The sequence below is a fragment of the Lepidochelys kempii genome, chromosome 24 (assembly GCF_965140285.1).
Source record: "Lepidochelys kempii isolate rLepKem1 chromosome 24, rLepKem1.hap1, whole genome shotgun sequence".
Taxonomy (NCBI): Eukaryota; Metazoa; Chordata; order Testudines; family Cheloniidae; genus Lepidochelys; species Lepidochelys kempii.
The window spans coordinates 13841816-13865049 of record NC_136403.1 but is presented as its reverse complement, the minus strand read 5'-3'; the positions used below and the strand labels follow the sequence as shown (position 1 = coordinate 13865049).

The following is a 23234-nucleotide window of genomic DNA, read 5'->3' as shown; positions in this document are numbered from 1 at the left end:
AGGGATGAAACCTGTCAGATCAGAGATGGAGTCATGCAATGCATTAAGAGAGGTGAAAGAGAGTGCAAGAGTTAAACAAGAAGAGAGGTGGACGTAGAGATAGAGAGTCCTTAGAGCAGACTCAGTGGAGTCAGGACAGCTGAGGAGCTGGCGCAGAGTAGAGTTTCCATCCTTAGATCTAGGAAGCGAGTGGGGACTAGTGGTTAGAGCAGGGGGGTTTGTGAGCCTGGACTCCTGGGTTCTATTCACAGCTCTGGGAGGGGTGGGGGTAGGTTACATGGTGGGTTCTCTGAGTTGGAGCCAATGGGCTGGGAGGCAGGCTATGTCAAATCAAGTCATTGATTCTCTCCTGGGCTTTGGACCAGGCACTTGACTGTCAAGAGGTAAAGAAAAGTATCCTCTGGGCCTGCCGCTTTGGTCAAAGGTTGAGGTCCTTACTTGACCTATTTACTTAATCCCTACTCAGGCAGAGCTTTTACAGGAAACCATCTCCCGTTGACTGCTCTCTGGTTGGCCTCTCTTCCGAATGGCTTTGGGTGGGTAACTGGGCCTGTGCTGAACCGAGCTCCCCTGCCCCCCTAGCCCTCACTCTCATGGATTGCTGGGATTTCTCTCCTTTCAGATCCCTGCAAAGTCCTGACATGTCGGGCCAAGGAGACGTGCAAGGTCCAGAACGGCCGTGCGATGTGCGTTCCCAACTTCATTGGAACCTGCTGGGGCTGGGGGGACCCGCACTATCACACCTTCGACGGGCTGAACTTCAACTTCCAGGGCACCTGCACCTACACCCTGGCCAAGTACTGCGGGAGCGACAACACCCTGGTGCCCTTCACCATCGATGAGAAGAACGACAACAGGGGAGGCAACCAGGCTGTCTCCTACGTGCGCCTGACCAACATCTACGTCTATGGCTACAACATCTCCATCTACAAGAAGGAAGTTGGGAAAATCAGAGTGAGTACAAAAGTGCAAAAATGATTGGAGAGCTTACATTTGGAATAAAAATATCTCCCTATGGGTACATCCATACCCATACACATCTACCTATCCATCCATCCATCCATCCATCCGCATACCCATCTGTCTATATCTCTGTCTATCCTTCCCCATACATATGCATCCATCTTACCATCCAGGCCAAGACAAATCTGTCAATCCATCGGTCAGGATACACATCTATCCGTCCCTCTGTTTGTCCCCATATAGATCTCTCTTTCTCTCCACCCAGCCCATACACATCAATCCGTTTCTCAATCTATCACCATACACATCTGCTTTTTCTCCATCGATCTATCCAACCATCCCCATACACATCTATCGATCTCTCTGTGCTGGTTGAAGACCAATTTTCTTTCGGAAAATGTCAACATCTCTTTTCTTCCATTCATACAAATGGGCCAGTACTTTTGTTTGTTTCGTTGTCAAGAATTTCTGCTGAATCAGGTCCTTTGTTTTGAAATAGGTATTTTTTTTAAAAAAAAGAAATGATATTCAGAAATTTTAAAATAGAAATTTTTCCAGATTATCAGAAAGAAAATCCCCTTTTTGTGATCTCAAAGTGGCCATGAAAAGAAACAAGATCGAAAATGACAACATTCCAGAAGAAGAACAGAATAAGCGAGAAATGAACCGATTTAAAATTATCTGCTCCGGGCCCCTGGGCCCTCCCAATTCACCTGGGCAATCTTGCCTCCATGGACCACATAGGATCCCCCAGTCAGCCTAGGTCCCCCAGAACTCTTGTTCTACCAGTCTCCCCATGTCGCGGGATCCCTCCAGGCCGCACAGGCTAAACAGTTCCTGTCTTCCTTCCACAACTCTCTCGCTCTCTCTCTCTAGCTCTTTGGTTTTGTACTGCCGCCCATCACCATAGGAGCCAACCATCCTCTCCATAACATGTACTGACCAGAGTAAAGTCTCTGCTCCAATCCATGGAGCTTCTGGCTTTTCTCCTCTTTTTGGGGTAGAAAAATCTCCACTTGCAGTAGGATTTTGTGGTGAGTTGGGTGGGTTTCAAGCTGTGAATATCAATGCTTCGTTCTTGTCGGGAAGCTTTATTAAAGGGGAGTCCAGGTCACACTCTGGATTTATCTAATCTGCACTGGGAATTCATTCCACAGCCAGATCCCCTGGACAGAGAACATTTGATCTCTGAGGACTCAAGTGCTTAATTGGGGCTTTCTAATCTTTCTTGTCCCAGAGGAGCAGAACTCTTGGAAGAGGTGAGATGAAAAGAGAAATAACCGTTGGTTCTTTCCTCCTATCTCTAGATCAATGACGTGACCACCAGCTTGCCGGTGACCCTGGAAGACGGTAAAATCAAGCTCTACCAGAGCGGTCTCAGTGCTATCCTGCGGACAGACTTTGGTCTGCAGGTGTCGTATGACTGGAATTGGCGCCTGATCATCACCCTCCCCAGCAGCTATTATGGGGCCATGGGCGGCCTTTGTGGGAACTTCAACCAAAAGCGTGGAGATGACATGACGTCACCCAACGGCACCCGAGTCTCTTCCATCGTGGAGTGGGCCAGGAGCTGGAAAGTCAAAGACCGGGACCCCTTCTGCTGGGATGATTGCAAAGGGACATGCCCGACGTGCGATAAGAGCAAGCAGAAGATCTACGGGGGCGACGAATATTGTGGTTTGATCAGCAAAAGACCAGGAGGGCCCTTCAGAGAGTGTCACTCCAAAGTGCGCCCCCAGGACATTTTTGACAGCTGCATCTACGACGTGTGTCTGAACGGGGGAGCCAAGAACATCCTGTGCCAGGCGCTGGAGGCCTATGCCGCCATCTGCAAGAAACAGGGCATCACCGTCTATGACTGGAGGACACCGTCCGGCTGCGGTGAGCTCGGTGGTTTGTTTTTTTTATTGACAAAAGCAGCAATTAGACTAGAGTTACTGTGCTGCTTGAGGAGATGGCCAGTGGGCGGAGTGTCAGGGCAGACACTAGGCCTAGATCCTGCACCTTGGCAACTAGACACCATGGGGATGTGGGCTTGAGAAGCCCCTATAAGAGACTAGCTAGATTGAGAATCGATGGACACATGGTTTTCATAGATTGGGTTAGATGAGAGAAAGGAAGAGTCTCCAAATATTGTTAGGAGGATGGATTAGATGAATAGGGAGATTAAACAGGTTTAATAGATTGGTAGATGGATTAGATGGATTGGGTGATTAAATAGATTCACTGGAGGATACGTGGATAAAATGGATGGAGAGATTAAATGGGTGTAATAGACGGATAGGTGGGTTCGATGGATAGAGAGATAAAGAGATTTAATGGATGGATAAATGGATTAGGTGCACGGGGAGATAAAGTCAATTAGAGGTAAAGATTGGTCGATTGGATGCTGAGCCAGAGGGACGGCTGGCTAAACGGGGGGGGAAGGGATAGCTCAGTGGTTTGAGCATTGGCCTGCTAAACCCTGGGTTGTGAGTTCAATCCTTGAGGGGGCCATTTCGGGGGCAAAACTTGGGGGATTGGTCCTGCTTTGAGCAGGGGGTTGGATTAGATGACCTCCTGAGGTTCCTTCCAAGCTTGATATTCTATGATTCCATGATTAGGTTCTAGATTAGACAGATATAGATACTTCTGGATGTACACGTCAATTAGATGGAGGCAACGAGAAAGATTTATTACAATCTAATGTAAAGAAAATCTCACTTCCGCACTTCAAAGAAGGGGTGTTCAGCATTGTGTAAGAGGGATGTAAGTGAAGAATAGAAAAGCGGGATGGATTTGGTGGGTGAAGTGGTTGGAAGAGAGGGATGGATCAGAAAGCGATGGAAAGATGGACCCATCCGAAATACTACCTGAAAATACAGGGTCCCAACCCAGTAGGATCTCCTGAGTCTTTCCACTTCCGTGGGACGTGTGCTGAGTCTGAGGTCATCTGGTGTGGGCGGGGCTCCAGAGGAGGCCTTGACAAGTGAGGTCTCATCTACTCTGGGTGCACTTTGCAGATTTTCTTCGATTTTCTATACAAAGAGAGCATTTCCCTGCTCTCCCAGCTAGCAAACTCCTTTGCCCAACGGGGTTGTTCCCTGTGCTGTACTCCAGAGGTGGCCTTAGTGTGGCTGCTTGTACATCGGGCCTGTGAAATAGAGCATGCCGATTGCACATTAGAATTTCTCTCTAGCTCTTGCTGCATGTAAGCAGGTGTTTTTAGTTCATTTCCTGTGATGTTAAATCTCCCCCTCTCTGACCCCCTCCCAGTCCTGCCCTGCCCTGAGAACAGCCACTACGAGGCCTGCGGGAACGCCTGCCCGGCCAGCTGCTCCGACCAAACCGCCAACTCCTCCTGCCTGGAGCCCTGCGTGGAGACCTGCCAGTGTGACAACGGTTACGTCCTGAGTGCCGGCCAGTGTGTCCCCGTGGAGAGCTGTGGCTGTGACTACAATGGCCGCTACTACAAACCCAACGAGGAGTTCTGGGCCGATGAGAACTGCCTCTCTCGGTGCAGATGTGATCCCAGCTTGGGCATGGTGCTTTGCCAGGAGACCGGCTGCAAGGCCAGCGAGAGATGCGCCGTGATCAACGGGGTCCGTGGCTGCTCCCCAATCAGCTACTCCACCTGCACGGCCTCCGGAGACCCTCACTACACCACCTTCGACGGGAAAAAGTATGATTTCATGGGCACCTGCATCTACCTTCTGGCTGGGGTCTGCTCCGAGGACCCCACGCTCACGCCATTCAACATCAAGGTGGAGAATAACAACCGCGGCAGCAAGGCCGTGTCCTACACCAAAGTGGTGACCTTGGAGGTCTACGGTAGAAACATCACTGTCAGCCAGCAATATCCCCGCAAGATCAAGGTAGGGACAGAGAGCCACAGGACTACAGTCAACAGTGTGCCCTTGTTGCCAAGAAGGCCAATGGCATTTTGGGATGTATAAGTAGGGGCATTGCCAGCAGATAGAGGGATGTGATCGTTCCCCTCTATTCGATATTGGTGAGGCCTCATCTGGAGTACTAGTGTCCAGTTTTGGGCCCCACACTAGAAGAAGGATGTGGAAAAATTGGAAAACGTCCAGCGGAGGGCAGGAAAAATGATTAGGGGACTGGAACACATGACTTATGAGGAGAGGCTGAGGGAACTGGGATTGTTTAGTCTGCGGAAGAGAAGAATGAGGGGGGATTTGATAGCTGCTTTCAAGTACCTGAAAGGGGGTTCCAAAGAGGATGGATCTAGACTGTTCTCAGTGGTAGCAGATGACAGAACGAGGAGTAATGGTCTCAAGTTGCAGTGAGGGAGGTTTAGGTTGGCTATTAGGAAAAACTTTTTCACTAGGAGTGTTGTGAAACACTGGAATGCGTTACCTCGGGAGGTGGTGGAATCTCCTTCCTTCGAAGATTTTAAGGTCAGGCTTGACAAAGCCCTGGCTGGGATGATTTAGTTGGGGATTGGTCCTGCTTTGAGCAGGGGCTCGGACTAGATGACCTCCTGAGGTCCCTTCCACCCCTGATATTCTGTGATTCTATGACTTCTCGGGGAGCTGGGAGCAGGAACTCTTGCTGTTGATGATACATTACCCATTATTTCTCTCCCCGTTTCAGAAATGAGACCTGCGTCCGTTGCACACTGAGCTGGTGGTGGGTGTGTGGGAAGGAACTGAGTGCCTCTTTGTGAATATATAGGGCAGGATTTTCTCCTCTGCATCAGGGCCGTTTTGCCACTGTAACTGATGTGCATTCAACTGACTCACTCATTTAGCTGGGGATCGGGTCCCATTCCCTCCACAGGAGCTATGCCCCATTCCCACCAGCTGGGGATCTGGCCCCATTGACTCCAGGGGAGTCAACACCCTAAAAGCTTCCTCCACTAAAGTACTTGATCCTGACTTCTGTTGCGCGAAGGCCCTTTCCAGGTATCTGACAGCAGAAAGTTGGGAGTCAACCGCATTTACACTGCCCAAGGGGTGTGAGAGAGTCTTAGGGCTGTTTCCAAATAAACTGCTAATGTGGCACAATGGACTTGCCGTAGCTGCGGCGCTTCAGTGAAGAGGCTGCCAATGCCAATGGCAGGAGTTCTCCCATTGGTGTAGGTAAGACACCTTCACAAGAGGCACTCGCTAGGTTGACAGGAGAATTCTCCCGTTGACCTGGCAACGTCTACACCAGGGGTCAGGTCAGTTTAACTGCGTGGGTCAGGGGTGTGGAGTTTTCACACCCCGGAGCGATAGTGATACTGCCCTAATTTACTAGTGTAGAGCAGGCCTTCGTGTAACTGGGAATTCAGACCATCCCCAAGACGTGTGTTCCAGATAGACAGGCTCTTTGTGAACCTGTCCTGCAAAGCTGCTCTCATCGCTAGACCCCACTCCCTGACCAGAGCTGGGGTTAGAACCCAAGAGTCCTAGCTCCCAGCCGCCGCGCTCCAACCACTGCCCTCCCAGAGTTGAGGATAGGAGCCAGGAATCCTGATTCCCATCCCCCTCTGCTGTAACCCACCAGATCTCACTCCTTTCCCGGAACGGGGGATAGAACTCAGGAGTCCTGGCTCCCAGCCTCCCCTGCTCAAAGCTACTAGGCCCCACCCCATTTCTTCCCTTCCCTTCGCCCCCCCTCCCTGAGCCAGGAATAAAACCCAGGAGTCCTGGGTCCCCACCTTCTGCCTGCAGTATTCATTCAAAATTAACCCCTGGCCCTGCCGCGTCTGTTCCAGGTGGACGGAGTCTTTGTGGCCCTGCCTTTCTACCATGAGGAGAAGCTACAGGCTTACGTCAGCGGAGCCCAAGTCCTCATCAAGACCGCCTTCGCGCTGAGGGTGACCTTCGACGGGAGCCTGGTCCGGGTCACTGTGCCCAACACCTACGCCAACGCCCTCTGCGGCCTGTGCGGTGACAACAACCAAACTGCCAGTGACGACCTGACCATGAGAGACGGGAGACGGGCAGCCAACGCCGTCCAGTTCGCAGAGAGCTGGAAGGTGGGGGAGGTCCCGGGCTGCTCAGACAGCTGCACCGGGAAGTGCCTGGTCTGCAGTGAGGCTCAGAGACAACCCTACAAGGGAGATCGGTACTGCGGGGTCATCACCAGAGGGGACGGACCGTTCAGAGAGTGCCACGGAGTCATCGACCCAGCCCCTTTCTTCGACGACTGCGTCTTTGACACCTGCCAGTACAAGGGTCTCCGGGATGCTCTCTGCAGTGCCATCAGCGCCTACGTGATGGCCTGCCAGGCCAGGGGCATCCGGATGGGGCAGTGGAGATCAGCCTCATTCTGCAGTGAGTGTCGCCTACTAGAATCTGCTTTAAGGACTGGCTAGTCTCCATGTGCAGCACCCTCTGCAGGGGGCTCAGAAGAGCTCAGCCGTGTGTCTCTGGCCTTACACACCTATCAGCTTGCAGTAGTGTTGCCAACCGTAAAGGTCACCTACTCAGCTTTGCTTTATCTTTGTGCTATAGCAATGTAATCCTGTCTCCTTGCTGGCACCTGTCTCCCAGGGGTTGGAAATACTTTGCCAACACTAGAATCATAGAATCATAGAATATCAGGGTTGGAAGGGACCTCAGGAGGTCATCTAGTCCAACCCACTAGTCGTCCTTCCCGTCAGGGTGCAGGAAAACGGACACCGAAAGAACTAAAGCAAGTAACTCAGAGTCACCCGAGAAGCCAGTGGCAGAAGCCAGTTATCCTGACTCCCAGTCCTCCATCACTAAACATTACACAGCAGCCCACTCCAGAATTTGGGACTCACCTTGCAACACGTCCCCTTGTCTGCAGCTCTTACCACTAGACCAAACGCCCCTCCAAGAGTCAGAAAGAAAACCCCAGAGTCCTGACTCCTTCCCAGCCCTTCTGGGACTAAGCTACTAGATCCTCATCCCTTCCCAGAGCTGGCAATAGAACCCTGAAAACCTGATTGCAAGCCCTCCAGCTCTGATTTGCTAGATCCCTTTGACTGCTCACAGCAAGGAATAGAACCCAGGAGCCCTGAGTGCTAATCTCCCCTGCTTTTAACCGCTAGACACCACTGTCCCCCCAGAGCCAATGACAGAGCTTAGCAGTCCTGGCTCCCAGCCCTCCCTGCTCTAAGCCAGGGAACCCCACTTCCCGCCCTGAGCCATGACTAGAACCCAGGAGTTTTGGCTCCCAGTTCCCGCCAACAACACGATTGTAAGTGGTACCTGCACATTTTCTTCTGGTGGTGCATTCATTTAAGAAGCTTTCTCTCACGGCCATCTGCACGTTCCCTCTGCCCCTCTCCTACAGGTCCCACCTGCCCCAGTAACTTCCACTACGAGCTCTGTGGGAGCGGCTGCCCTGCCACCTGCCACGGGCTCTCGGCGCCGGACGGCTGCGATGCCCCCTGTGCCGAAGGGTGTTTCTGCGACGCCGGGTTCCTCCTGAGCGGAGACCGGTGCGTCCCCGTCGCGCAGTGCGGCTGTGTGCACCAGGGCAGGTACTACAGGAAGGGAGAGGTGTTCTACTCCAGCGCCTCCTGCCGGGAGCGGTGCCAGTGCCAAGGCAACGGGGTCGTCCAGTGTCGGGAGGCCTCCTGTGGAGCCAACGAGCAGTGCAAGGTGGCGGATGGCGTCCGGAAATGCCACCCTGTCGGATCTGCAACGTGTTCTGCTGCCGGAGACCCCCACTACCTCTCCTTCGACGGAGTTGCCTTCGATTTCCAAGGCACCTGCACCTACATCCTGGCCAAGACCTGCGCTGACGCCAGGAACCTGACATCCTTCTCCGTGAAGGTGGAGAACAAGCCCTGGGGCAATGGCAAGGTGTCTGTCACCAAGCTGGTGTCCGTGGAGGTCTACGGGCTCACGCTTACCCTGCTGCAGAACAGGAAGGGGCTCGTCATGGTAAGTCCTGCTCAAGATGTTCCTGCAATGGGGCAGCCCCACTGATGTGGCAATGCAAGGGGCACTTGTCTCCTGGGTCACTCATTAGGAGCGCACAGGCAGGAGGGGTCAGACATTCAGGTTCTGATCCTGACCTTACTGGCACCAGTGCCAGTCTAGAGGCATCCCACTGAAGAAAGCAGAATCGCTCTGGATTTTCTCTGGGACAAGTGAGATCATAATCCAGCCCTCAGCATATTACGCTCAGTGGATGATTGCAGAGTAAGCCCAGGGATCTGAGATCAGAAATGGCCATAATTTCATTGAGTTCAGTGGAGTCACAACAGATTTGCCCAGGTGTCATTGAGACCCTATCTTGTGCCCATAGCCCACCCCAACAACATCCACTGCCCCGGTTCACAGGGAATACTCTGTGTCTTCCAGGTGGACGGGGTGTCCCACAACCTGCCTGTGGTCGTGGCCGATGGGCAGCTCCGAGCGTATCAGCACGGCGGGAACGTCCTTGTGCAAACTGACTTCGGCCTCACCGTGAGCTACGACCTGGTTTACCACGCCAGAGTCACCGTCCCAGGGAACTACCAGGGCCAGACGTGCGGCCTGTGCGGGAACAACAACGGGCGTCGGGACGACGAGTTCCTGCTCCCCGACGGCAGCGCGGCCCCTAACGTGGCAGCCTTTGGTTCCGCCTGGAAAGTCCCGATCCCGGGGGTGGCCTGTGACGACGGATGCGCCGGGAACAGCTGCCCGGTCTGCAAGGAGAAGAAGAAGGAGTTCTTCAAACAGCGCAACTACTGCGGGCTGCTCACGGCCCCCGACGGCCCCTTCGCCTCCTGCCACGACTCGGTCAGCCCCAGCGTGTATTTCAACAACTGCCTGTATGATGTGTGCTTGGGCAACGGGGACTCCCAGGTCCTGTGCCAGAGCATCCACAGCTACGTGACGGCCTGCCAAGAGGCCGGGGCCCCTATCCAGCCCTGGAGGAGCGCCTCCTTCTGCCGTAAGTGCCGCGATGCTGGTGTAGCAGAAGGGCCTATCCCACTCGCTCCCCTCCCGCTGGGGGGCGGGGAGAGCGATTCTAGGTATCTCATTCCAGGCCTCTGGGCTTCTTGAGAGACTCCTTTGGGTGGGAACCAACAAGGTCATATTCCCTTATAAAGGTGACCTGGTCCTCTCGTCCCTGTCAGATTCTCCTCTCCTTCATGTCTGTCCCTCTGAGCCTGAGGTGACACCCGGCCCACTGGACCCTCCTGCCCGGCCCCTGAGCTCCTGGCCCGGGAGGCTTGCCCGGCGCCATGCTCTGGGAGGCAGGGCGGTGAGCTCCTGGGGCAGCGTAGCTGCGGAGCCCGGCCTGACCCGGTCTCTGTGCTGCGCTGTGTGTGGCTGGCTCCAGCCGGGCTGCGCTGTGTGCGGCAGTAGCACCGGCAGCCAGGCAGCGTGGTAAGGGGGCAGGGAGCCGGGGGGTTGGATAGTGGGAGGGGAGTTTGAGGTGGTGGTCGGGGGTCGCAGTGTGGATAGGGGTCGGGGCGGTCAGAAGGCGGGGAACAGGGGGGTTGAATGGGTGCAGGGGTCTCTGGGGGAGGAAGTCATGAAGGAGAGGGGGTTGGATGGGGCGGCAGGAGTCAGTCAGGGACGGGGGATCTGGGGACAGTCAGGGGACAGGAAGAAGGGGTGGTTGGATGGGGCAGGAGTCCAGGGTGGGAGGGGGCTGCCAGGGGACCAGAAGCAGGGGGCGTGGAGAGCGGGTGGCGGCCGGGCCACGCCCCCCTCCCCTAACCAGCCCTCCATACAATTTCCAAAACCCGATGCCGCTCTCAGGCCAAAAAGTTTGCCCGCCCCTGCTCTAAGTTGTGGGCTGAGATCTCTCCAGCCATCAGTTGCTTCTTTCTCTGCCTTAGCTCTGCGCTGCCCGGCCAACAGTCACTACGAGGTGTGCGCCGACCTCTGCACCACCACCTGTGCCAGGATCACCGACGCCAGGAAGTGCCCAGACACCTGCGCCGAAGGCTGCCAGTGTGACGATGGCTTCCTCTTCGACGGCCTGGGCTGCGTGGCTCTGCAGAGCTGTGGGTGCTTCAAGAAGGGGATATATTACCAGGTACCGCCCCCTGCTGGGGTGTTAACTCCTATCCAGTCACGTCCTTCACGCCCTGCTCTCATCAGCCATGTTGGATCAGACCATTGTCGCTTGCCAATGGCAATGCATGAATCTCTGTTGAAAGGCACTAATGGCACAATCCTGGTTCCATGAACCGTGTCTCTGGCAGGGCGGTGGAGTCTAGTGGTTAGAGCAGGGAGCTGGAAGTCAGGACTCCTCGGTTCTCTCCCCAGCTCCGGGAAGGCAGTCGTGCCAAGTGGAGTAGAGCGGCTGCGGACTGGGAGATAAGACACTCGGTTCTAGTCCCAGATATGGCCTCCCTGTAAATGAACATCTCCGCACTGAAAAACTACCTTTCCCCGGGCTACATTGTGTTCTTTTCCCTTTTTTCAAACAGCCTAATGAGACGGTTCTGACTAACAAGTGCCAGCAAAGCTGCACCTGCACTCCTGCCCAAGGGGTGACCTGCGAAGCCCACAGCTGCACCAGGGATGAAACCTGTCAGATCAGAGATGGAGTCATGCAATGCATTAAGAGAGGTGAAAGAGAGTGCAAGAGTTAAACAAGAAGAGAGGTGGATGTAGAGATAGAGAGTCCTTAGAGCAGACTCAGTGGAGTCAGGACAGCTGAGGAGCTGGCGCAGAGTAGAGTTTCCATCCTTAGATCTAGGAAGCGAGTGGGGACTAGTGGTTAGAGCAGGGGGGTTTGTGAGCCTGGACTCCTGGGTTCTATTCACAGCTCTGGGAGGGGTGGGGGTAGGTTACATGGTGGGTTCTCTGAGTTGGAGCCAATGGGCTGGGAGGCAGGCTATGTCAAATCAAGTCATTGATTCTCTCCTGGGCTTTGGACCAGGCACTTGACTGTCAAGAGGTAAAGAAAAGTATCCTCTGGGCCTGCCGCTTTGGTCAAAGGTTGAGGTCCTTACTTGACCTATTTACTTAATCCCTACTCAGGCAGAGCTTTTACAGGAAACCATCTCCCGTTGACTGCTCTCTGGTTGGCCTCTCTTCCGAATGGCTTTGGGTGGGTAACTGGGCCTGTGCTGAACCGAGCTCCCCTGCCCCCCTAGCCCTCACTCTCATGGATTGCTGGGATTTCTCTCCTTTCAGATCCCTGCAAAGTCCTGACATGTCGGGCCAAGGAGACGTGCAAGGTCCAGAACGGCCGTGCGATGTGCGTTCCCAACTTCATTGGAACCTGCTGGGGCTGGGGGGACCCGCACTATCACACCTTCGACGGGCTGAACTTCAACTTCCAGGGCACCTGCACCTACACCCTGGCCAAGTACTGCGGGAGCGACAACACCCTGGTGCCCTTCACCATCGATGAGAAGAACGACAACAGGGGAGGCAACCAGGCTGTCTCCTACGTGCGCCTGACCAACATCTACGTCTATGGCTACAACATCTCCATCTACAAGAAGGAAGTTGGGAAAATCAGAGTGAGTACAAAAGTGCAAAAATGATTGGAGAGCTTACATTTGGAATAAAAATATCTCCCTATGGGTACATCCATACCCATACACATCTACCTATCCATCCATCCATCCATCCATCCGCATACCCATCTGTCTATATCTCTGTCTATCCTTCCCCATACATATGCATCCATCTTACCATCCAGGCCAAGACAAATCTGTCAATCCATCGGTCAGGATACACATCTATCCGTCCCTCTGTTTGTCCCCATATAGATCTCTCTTTCTCTCCACCCAGCCCATACACATCAATCCGTTTCTCAATCTATCACCATACACATCTGCTTTTTCTCCATCGATCTATCCAACCATCCCCATACACATCTATCGATCTCTCTGTGCTGGTTGAAGACCAATTTTCTTTCGGAAAATGTCAACATCTCTTTTCTTCCATTCATACAAATGGGCCAGTACTTTTGTTTGTTTCGTTGTCAAGAATTTCTGCTGAATCAGGTCCTTTGTTTTGAAATAGGTATTTTTTTTAAAAAAAAAGAAATGATATTCAGAAATTTTAAAATAGAAATTTTTCCAGATTATCAGAAAGAAAATCCCCTTTTTGTGATCTCAAAGTGGCCATGAAAAGAAACAAGATCGAAAATGACAACATTCCAGAAGAAGAACAGAATAAGCGAGAAATGAACCGATTTAAAATTATCTGCTCCGGGCCCCTGGGCCCTCCCAATTCACCTGGGCAATCTTGCCTCCATGGACCACATAGGATCCCCCAGTCAGCCTAGGTCCCCCAGAACTCTTGTTCTACCAGTCTCCCCATGTCGCGGGATCCCTCCAGGCCGCACAGGCTAAACAGTTCCTGTCTTCCTTCCACAACTCTCTCGCTCTCTCTCTCTAGCTCTTTGGTTTTGTACTGCCGCCCATCACCATAGGAGCCAACCATCCTCTCCATAACATGTACTGACCAGAGTAAAGTCTCTGCTCCAATCCATGGAGCTTCTGGCTTTTCTCCTCTTTTTGGGGTAGAAAAATCTCCACTTGCAGTAGGATTTTGTGGTGAGTTGGGTGGGTTTCAAGCTGTGAATATCAATGCTTCGTTCTTGTCGGGAAGCTTTATTAAAGGGGAGTCCAGGTCACACTCTGGATTTATCTAATCTGCACTGGGAATTCATTCCACAGCCAGATCCCCTGGACAGAGAACATTTGATCTCTGAGGACTCAAGTGCTTAATTGGGGCTTTCTAATCTTTCTTGTCCCAGAGGAGCAGAACTCTTGGAAGAGGTGAGATGAAAAGAGAAATAACCGTTGGTTCTTTCCTCCTATCTCTAGATCAATGACGTGACCACCAGCTTGCCGGTGACCCTGGAAGACGGTAAAATCAAGCTCTACCAGAGCGGTCTCAGTGCTATCCTGCGGACAGACTTTGGTCTGCAGGTGTCGTATGACTGGAATTGGCGCCTGATCATCACCCTCCCCAGCAGCTATTATGGGGCCATGGGCGGCCTTTGTGGGAACTTCAACCAAAAGCGTGGAGATGACATGACGTCACCCAACGGCACCCGAGTCTCTTCCATCGTGGAGTGGGCCAGGAGCTGGAAAGTCAAAGACCGGGACCCCTTCTGCTGGGATGATTGCAAAGGGACATGCCCGACGTGCGATAAGAGCAAGCAGAAGATCTACGGGGGCGACGAATATTGTGGTTTGATCAGCAAAAGACCAGGAGGGCCCTTCAGAGAGTGTCACTCCAAAGTGCGCCCCCAGGACATTTTTGACAGCTGCATCTACGACGTGTGTCTGAACGGGGGAGCCAAGAACATCCTGTGCCAGGCGCTGGAGGCCTATGCCGCCATCTGCAAGAAACAGGGCATCACCGTCTATGACTGGAGGACACCGTCCGGCTGCGGTGAGCTCGGTGGTTTGTTTTTTTTATTGACAAAAGCAGCAATTAGACTAGAGTTACTGTGCTGCTTGAGGAGATGGCCAGTGGGCGGAGTGTCAGGGCAGACACTAGGCCTAGATCCTGCACCTTGGCAACTAGACACCATGGGGATGTGGGCTTGAGAAGCCCCTATAAGAGACTAGCTAGATTGAGAATCGATGGACACATGGTTTTCATAGATTGGGTTAGATGAGAGAAAGGAAGAGTCTCCAAATATTGTTAGGAGGATGGATTAGATGAATAGGGAGATTAAACAGGTTTAATAGATTGGTAGATGGATTAGATGGATTGGGTGATTAAATAGATTCACTGGAGGATACGTGGATAAAATGGATGGAGAGATTAAATGGGTGTAATAGACGGATAGGTGGGTTCGATGGATAGAGAGATAAAGAGATTTAATGGATGGATAAATGGATTAGGTGCACGGGGAGATAAAGTCAATTAGAGGTAAAGATTGGTCGATTGGATGCTGAGCCAGAGGGACGGCTGGCTAAACGGGGGGGGAAGGGATAGCTCAGTGGTTTGAGCATTGGCCTGCTAAACCCTGGGTTGTGAGTTCAATCCTTGAGGGGGCCATTTCGGGGGCAAAACTTGGGGGATTGGTCCTGCTTTGAGCAGGGGGTTGGATTAGATGACCTCCTGAGGTTCCTTCCAAGCTTGATATTCTATGATTCCATGATTAGGTTCTAGATTAGACAGATATAGATACTCCTGGATGTACACGTCAATTAGATGGAGGCAACGAGAAAGATTTATTACAATCTAATGTAAAGAAAATCTCACTTCCGCACTTCAAAGAAGGGGTGTTCAGCATTGTGTAAGAGGGATGTAAGTGAAGAATAGAAAAGCGGGATGGATTTGGTGGGTGAAGTGGTTGGAAGAGAGGGATGGATCAGAAAGCGATGGAAAGATGGACCCATCCGAAATACTACCTGAAAATACAGGGTCCCAACCCAGTAGGATCTCCTGAGTCTTTCCACTTCCGTGGGACGTGTGCTGAGTCTGAGGTCATCTGGTGTGGGCGGGGCTCCAGAGGAGGCCTTGACAAGTGAGGTCTCATCTACTCTGGGTGCACTTTGCAGATTTTCTTCGATTTTCTATACAAAGAGAGCATTTCCCTGCTCTCCCAGCTAGCAAACTCCTTTGCCCAACGGGGTTGTTCCCTGTGCTGTACTCCAGAGGTGGCCTTAGTGTGGCTGCTTGTACATCGGGCCTGTGAAATAGAGCATGCCGATTGCACATTAGAATTTCTCTCTAGCTCTTGCTGCATGTAAGCAGGTGTTTTTAGTTCATTTCCTGTGATGTTAAATCTCCCCCTCTCTGACCCCCTCCCAGTCCTGCCCTGCCCTGAGAACAGCCACTACGAGGCCTGCGGGAACGCCTGCCCGGCCAGCTGCTCCGACCAAACCGCCAACTCCTCCTGCCTGGAGCCCTGCGTGGAGACCTGCCAGTGTGACAACGGTTACGTCCTGAGTGCCGGCCAGTGTGTCCCCGTGGAGAGCTGTGGCTGTGACTACAATGGCCGCTACTACAAACCCAACGAGGAGTTCTGGGCCGATGAGAACTGCCTCTCTCGGTGCAGATGTGATCCCAGCTTGGGCATGGTGCTTTGCCAGGAGACCGGCTGCAAGGCCAGCGAGAGATGCGCCGTGATCAACGGGGTCCGTGGCTGCTCCCCAATCAGCTACTCCACCTGCACGGCCTCCGGAGACCCTCACTACACCACCTTCGACGGGAAAAAGTATGATTTCATGGGCACCTGCATCTACCTTCTGGCTGGGGTCTGCTCCGAGGACCCCACGCTCACGCCATTCAACATCAAGGTGGAGAATAACAACCGCGGCAGCAAGGCCGTGTCCTACACCAAAGTGGTGACCTTGGAGGTCTACGGTAGAAACATCACTGTCAGCCAGCAATATCCCCGCAAGATCAAGGTAGGGACAGAGAGCCACAGGACTACAGTCAACAGTGTGCCCTTGTTGCCAAGAAGGCCAATGGCATTTTGGGATGTATAAGTAGGGGCATTGCCAGCAGATAGAGGGATGTGATCGTTCCCCTCTATTCGATATTGGTGAGGCCTCATCTGGAGTACTAGTGTCCAGTTTTGGGCCCCACACTAGAAGAAGGATGTGGAAAAATTGGAAAACGTCCAGCGGAGGGCAGGAAAAATGATTAGGGGACTGGAACACATGACTTATGAGGAGAGGCTGAGGGAACTGGGATTGTTTAGTCTGCAGAAGAGAAGAATGAGGGGGGATTTGATAGCTGCTTTCAAGTACCTGAAAGGGGGTTCCAAAGAGGATGGATCTAGACTGTTCTCAGTGGTAGCAGATGACAGAACGAGGAGTAATGGTCTCAAGTTGCAGTGAGGGAGGTTTAGGTTGGCTATTAGGAAAAACTTTTTCACTAGGAGTGTTGTGAAACACTGGAATGCGTTACCTCGGGAGGTGGTGGAATCTCCTTCCTTCGAAGATTTTAAGGTCAGGCTTGACAAAGCCCTGGCTGGGATGATTTAGTTGGGGATTGGTCCTGCTTTGAGCAGGGGCTCGGACTAGATGACCTCCTGAGGTCCCTTCCACCCCTGATATTCTGTGATTCTATGACTTCTCGGGGAGCTGGGAGCAGGAACTCTTGCTGTTGATGATACATTACCCATTATTTCTCTCCCCGTTTCAGAAATGAGACCTGCGTCCGTTGCACACTGAGCTGGTGGTGGGTGTGTGGGAAGGAACTGAGTGCCTCTTTGTGAATATATAGGGCAGGATTTTCTCCTCTGCATCAGGGCCGTTTTGCCACTGTAACTGATGTGCATTCAACTGACTCACTCATTTAGCTGGGGATCGGGTCCCATTCCCTCCACAGGAGCTATGCCCCATTCCCACCAGCTGGGGATCTGGCCCCATTGACTCCAGGGGAGTCAACACCCTAAAAGCTTCCTCCACTAAAGTACTTGATCCTGACTTCTGTTGCGCGAAGGCCCTTTCCAGGTATCTGACAGCAGAAAGTTGGGAGTCAACCGCATTTACACTGCCCAAGGGGTGTGAGAGAGTCTTAGGGCTGTTTCCAAATAAACTGCTAATGTGGCACAATGGACTTGCCGTAGCTGCGGCGCTTCAGTGAAGAGGCTGCCAATGCCAATGGCAGGAGTTCTCCCATTGGTGTAGGTAAGACACCTTCACAAGAGGCACTCGCTAGGTTGACAGGAGAATTCTCCCGTTGACCTGGCAACGTCTACACCAGGGGTCAGGTCAGTTTAACTGCGTGGGTCAGGGGTGTGGAGTTTTCACACCCCGGAGCGATAGTGATACTGCCCTAATTTACTAGTGTAGAGCAGGCCTTCGTGTAACTGGGAATTCAGACCATCCCCAAGACGTGTGTTCCAGATAGACAGGCTCTTTGTGAACCTGTCCTGCAAAGCTGCTCTCATCGCTAGACCCCACTCCCTGACCAGAGCTGGGGTTAGAACCCAAGAGTCCTAGCTCCCAGCCGCCGCGCTCCAACCACTGCCCTCCCAGAGTTGAGGATAGGAGCCAGGAATCCTGATTCCCATCCCCCTCTGCTGTAACCCACCAGATCTCACTCCTTTCCCGGAACGGGGGATAGAACTCAGGAGTCCTGGCTCCCAGCCTCCCCTGCTCAAAGCTACTAGGCCCCACCCCATTTCTTCCCTTCCCTTCGCCCCCCCTCCCTGAGCCAGGAATAAAACCCAGGAGTCCTGGGTCCCCACCTTCTGCCTGCAGTATTCATTCAAAATTAACCCCTGGCCCTGCCGCGTCTGTTCCAGGTGGACGGAGTCTTTGTGGCCCTGCCTTTCTACCATGAGGAGAAGCTACAGGCTTACGTCAGCGGAGCCCAAGTCCTCATCAAGACCGCCTTCGCGCTGAGGGTGACCTTCGACGGGAGCCTGGTCCGGGTCACTGTGCCCAACACCTACGCCAACGCCCTCTGCGGCCTGTGCGGTGACAACAACCAAACTGCCAGTGACGACCTGACCATGAGAGACGGGAGACGGGCAGCCAACGCCGTCCAGTTCGCAGAGAGCTGGAAGGTGGGGGAGGTCCCGGGCTGCTCAGACAGCTGCACCGGGAAGTGCCTGGTCTGCAGTGAGGCTCAGAGACAACCCTACAAGGGAGATCGGTACTGCGGGGTCATCACCAGAGGGGACGGACCGTTCAGAGAGTGCCACGGAGTCATCGACCCAGCCCCTTTCTTCGACGACTGCGTCTTTGACACCTGCCAGTACAAGGGTCTCCGGGATGCTCTCTGCAGTGCCATCAGCGCCTACGTGATGGCCTGCCAGGCCAGGGGCATCCGGATGGGGCAGTGGAGATCAGCCTCATTCTGCAGTGAGTGTCGCCTACTAGAATCTGCTTTAAGGACTGGCTAGTCTCCATGTGCAGCACCCTCTGCAGGGGGCTCAGAAGAGCTCAGCCGTGTGTCTCTGGCCTTACACACCTATCAGCTTGCAGTAGTGTTGCCAACCGTAAAGGTCACCTACTCAGCTTTGCTTTATCTTTGTGCTATAGCAATGTAATCCTGTCTCCTTGCTGGCACCTGTCTCCCAGGGGTTGGAAATACTTTGCCAACACTAGAATCATAGAATCATAGAATATCAGGGTTGGAAGGGACCTCAGGAGGTCATCTAGTCCAACCCACTAGTCGTCCTTCCCGTCAGGGTGCAGGAAAACGGACACCGAAAGAACTAAAGCAAGTAACTCAGAGTCACCCGAGAAGCCAGTGGCAGAAGCCAGTTATCCTGACTCCCAGTCCTCCATCACTAAACATTACACAGCAGCCCACTCCAGAATTTGGGACTCACCTTGCAACACGTCCCCTTGTCTGCAGCTCTTACCACTAGACCAAACGCCCCTCCAAGAGTCAGAAAGAAAACCCCAGAGTCCTGACTCCTTCCCAGCCCTTCTGGGACTAAGCTACTAGATCCTCATCCCTTCCCAGAGCTGGCAATAGAACCCAGAAAACCTGATTGCAAGCCCTCCAGCTCTGATTTGCTAGATCCCTTTGACTGCTCACAGCAAGGAATAGAACCCAGGAGCCCTGAGTGCTAATCTCCCCTGCTTTTAACCGCTAGACACCACTGTCCCCCCAGAGCCAATGACAGAGCTTAGCAGTCCTGGCTCCCAGCCCTCCCTGCTCTAAGCCAGGGAACCCCACTTCCCGCCCTGAGCCATGACTAGAACCCAGGAGTTTTGGCTCCCAGTTCCCGCCAACAACACGATTGTAAGTGGTACCTGCACATTTTCTTCTGGTGGTGCATTCATTTAAGAAGCTTTCTCTCACGGCCATCTGCACGTTCCCTCTGCCCCTCTCCTACAGGTCCCACCTGCCCCAGTAACTTCCACTACGAGCTCTGTGGGAGCGGCTGCCCTGCCACCTGCCACGGGCTCTCGGCGCCGGACGGCTGCGATGCCCCCTGTGCCGAAGGGTGTTTCTGCGACGCCGGGTTCCTCCTGAGCGGAGACCGGTGCGTCCCCGTCGCGCAGTGCGGCTGTGTGCACCAGGGCAGGTACTACAGGAAGGGAGAGGTGTTCTACTCCAGCGCCTCCTGCCGGGAGCGGTGCCAGTGCCAAGGCAACGGGGTCGTCCAGTGTCGGGAGGCCTCCTGTGGAGCCAACGAGCAGTGCAAGGTGGCGGATGGCGTCCGGAAATGCCACCCTGTCGGATCTGCAACGTGTTCTGCTGCCGGAGACCCCCACTACCTCTCCTTCGACGGAGTTGCCTTCGATTTCCAAGGCACCTGCACCTACATCCTGGCCAAGACCTGCGCTGACGCCAGGAACCTGACATCCTTCTCCGTGAAGGTGGAGAACAAGCCCTGGGGCAATGGCAAGGTGTCTGTCACCAAGCTGGTGTCCGTGGAGGTCTACGGGCTCACGCTTACCCTGCTGCAGAACAGGAAGGGGCTCGTCATGGTAAGTCCTGCTCAAGATGTTCCTGCAATGGGGCAGCCCCACTGATGTGGCAATGCAAGGGGCACTTGTCTCCTGGGTCACTCATTAGGAGCGCACAGGCAGGAGGGGTCAGACATTCAGGTTCTGATCCTGACCTTACTGGCACCAGTGCCAGTCTAGAGGCATCCCACTGAAGAAAGCAGAATCGCTCTGGATTTTCTCTGGGACAAGTGAGATCATAATCCAGCCCTCAGCATATTACGCTCAGTGGATGATTGCAGAGTAAGCCCAGGGATCTGAGATCAGAAATGGCCATAATTTCATTGAGTTCAGTGGAGTCACAACAGATTTGCCCAGGTGTCATTGAGACCCTATCTTGTGCCCATAGCCCACCCCAACAACATCCACTGCCCCGGTTCACAGGGAATACTCTGTGTCTTCCAGGTGGACGGGGTGTCCCACAACCTGCCTGTGGTCGTGGCCGATGGGCAGCTCCGAGCGTATCAGCACGGCGGGAACGTCCTTGTGCAAACTGACTTCGGCCTCACCGTGAGCTACGACCTGGTTTACCACGCCAGAGTCACCGTCCCAGGGAACTACCAGGGCCAGACGTGCGGCCTGTGCGGGAACAACAACGGGCGTCGGGACGACGAGTTCCTGCTCCCCGACGGCAGCGCGGCCCCTAACGTGGCAGCCTTTGGTTCCGCCTGGAAAGTCCCGATCCCGGGGGTGGCCTGTGACGACGGATGCGCCGGGAACAGCTGCCCGGTCTGCAAGGAGAAGAAGAAGGAGTTCTTCAAACAGCGCAACTACTGCGGGCTGCTCACGGCCCCCGACGGCCCCTTCGCCTCCTGCCACGACTCGGTCAGCCCCAGCGTGTATTTCAACAACTGCCTGTATGATGTGTGCTTGGGCAACGGGGACTCCCAGGTCCTGTGCCAGAGCATCCACAGCTACGTGACGGCCTGCCAAGAGGCCGGGGCCCCTATCCAGCCCTGGAGGAGCGCCTCCTTCTGCCGTAAGTGCCGCGATGCTGGTGTAGCAGAAGGGCCTATCCCACTCGCTCCCCTCCCGCTGGGGGGCGGGGAGAGCGATTCTAGGTATCTCATTCCAGGCCTCTGGGCTTCTTGAGAGACTCCTTTGGGTGGGAACCAACAAGGTCATATTCCCTTATAAAGGTGACCTGGTCCTCTCGTCCCTGTCAGATTCTCCTCTCCTTCATGTCTGTCCCTCTGAGCCTGAGGTGACACCCGGCCCACTGGACCCTCCTGCCCGGCCCCTGAGCTCCTGGCCCGGGAGGCTTGCCCGGCGCCATGCTCTGGGAGGCAGGGCGGTGAGCTCCTGGGGCAGCGTAGCTGCGGAGCCCGGCCTGACCCGGTCTCTGTGCTGCGCTGTGTGTGGCTGGCTCCAGCCGGGCTGCGCTGTGTGCGGCAGTAGCACCGGCAGCCAGGCAGCGTGGTAAGGGGGCAGGGAGCCGGGGGGTTGGATAGTGGGAGGGGAGTTTGAGGTGGTGGTCGGGGGTCGCAGTGTGGATAGGGGTCGGGGCGGTCAGAAGGCGGGGAACAGGGGGGTTGAATGGGTGCAGGGGTCTCTGGGGGAGGAAGTCATGAAGGAGAGGGGGTTGGATGGGGCGGCAGGAGTCAGTCAGGGACGGGGGATCTGGGGACAGTCAGGGGACAGGAAGAAGGGGTGGTTGGATGGGGCAGGAGTCCAGGGTGGGAGGGGGCTGCCAGGGGACCAGAAGCAGGGGGCGTGGAGAGCGGGTGGCGGCCGGGCCACGCCCCCCTCCCCTAACCAGCCCTCCATACAATTTCCAAAACCCGATGCCGCTCTCAGGCCAAAAAGTTTGCCCGCCCCTGCTCTAAGTTGTGGGCTGAGATCTCTCCAGCCATCAGTTGCTTCTTTCTCTGCCTTAGCTCTGCGCTGCCCGGCCAACAGTCACTACGAGGTGTGCGCCGACCTCTGCACCACCACCTGTGCCAGGATCACCGACGCCAGGAAGTGCCCAGACACCTGCGCCGAAGGCTGCCAGTGTGACGATGGCTTCCTCTTCGACGGCCTGGGCTGCGTGGCTCTGCAGAGCTGTGGGTGCTTCAAGAAGGGGATATATTACCAGGTACCGCCCCCTGCTGGGGTGTTAACTCCTATCCAGTCACGTCCTTCACGCCCTGCTCTCATCAGCCATGTTGGATCAGACCATTGTCGCTTGCCAATGGCAATGCATGAATCTCTGTTGAAAGGCACTAATGGCACAATCCTGGTTCCATGAACCGTGTCTCTGGCAGGGCGGTGGAGTCTAGTGGTTAGAGCAGGGAGCTGGAAGTCAGGACTCCTCGGTTCTCTCCCCAGCTCCGGGAAGGCAGTCGTGCCAAGTGGAGTAGAGCGGCTGCGGACTGGGAGATAAGACACTCGGTTCTAGTCCCAGATATGGCCTCCCTGTAAATGAACATCTCCGCACTGAAAAACTACCTTTCCCCGGGCTACATTGTGTTCTTTTCCCTTTTTTCAAACAGCCTAATGAGACGGTTCTGACTAACAAGTGCCAGCAAAGCTGCACCTGCACTCCTGCCCAAGGGGTGACCTGCGAAGCCCACAGCTGCACCAGGGATGAAACCTGTCAGATCAGAGATGGAGTCATGCAATGCATTAAGAGAGGTGAAAGAGAGTGCAAGAGTTAAACAAGAAGAGAGGTGGATGTAGAGATAGAGAGTCCTTAGAGCAGACTCAGTGGAGTCAGGACAGCTGAGGAGCTGGCGCAGAGTAGAGTTTCCATCCTTAGATCTAGGAAGCGAGTGGGGACTAGTGGTTAGAGCAGGGGGGTTTGTGAGCCTGGACTCCTGGGTTCTATTCACAGCTCTGGGAGGGGTGGGGGTAGGTTACATGGTGGGTTCTCTGAGTTGGAGCCAATGGGCTGGGAGGCAGGCTATGTCAAATCAAGTCATTGATTCTCTCCTGGGCTTTGGACCAGGCACTTGACTGTCAAGAGGTAAAGAAAAGTATCCTCTGGGCCTGCCGCTTTGGTCAAAGGTTGAGGTCCTTACTTGAC

General features: G+C 54.2%; 1 protein-coding gene across 1 annotated transcript in view; it reads left to right on the top strand.

Annotated features, from left to right (window-relative positions):
- The window catches only part of LOC140902933 (uncharacterized), a 125194-nt gene that overhangs the window by 37260 nt on the left and 64700 nt on the right, over positions 1-23234 (top strand). Inside the window, exons 28-43 of the mRNA XM_078850397.1 lie at positions 623-954; positions 2271-2853; positions 4219-4817; positions 6668-7229; positions 8218-8813; positions 9237-9810; positions 10709-10908; positions 11306-11447; positions 12018-12349; positions 13667-14240; positions 15615-16213; positions 18064-18625; positions 19614-20209; positions 20633-21206; positions 22105-22304; positions 22702-22843. Coding sequence (XP_078706523.1) covers positions 623-954; positions 2271-2853; positions 4219-4817; positions 6668-7229; positions 8218-8813; positions 9237-9810; positions 10709-10908; positions 11306-11447; positions 12018-12349; positions 13667-14240; positions 15615-16213; positions 18064-18625; positions 19614-20209; positions 20633-21206; positions 22105-22304; positions 22702-22843 — 7167 coding nt within the window. The remainder of the gene's footprint in view (positions 1-622; positions 955-2270; positions 2854-4218; positions 4818-6667; positions 7230-8217; positions 8814-9236; positions 9811-10708; positions 10909-11305; positions 11448-12017; positions 12350-13666; positions 14241-15614; positions 16214-18063; positions 18626-19613; positions 20210-20632; positions 21207-22104; positions 22305-22701; positions 22844-23234) is intronic.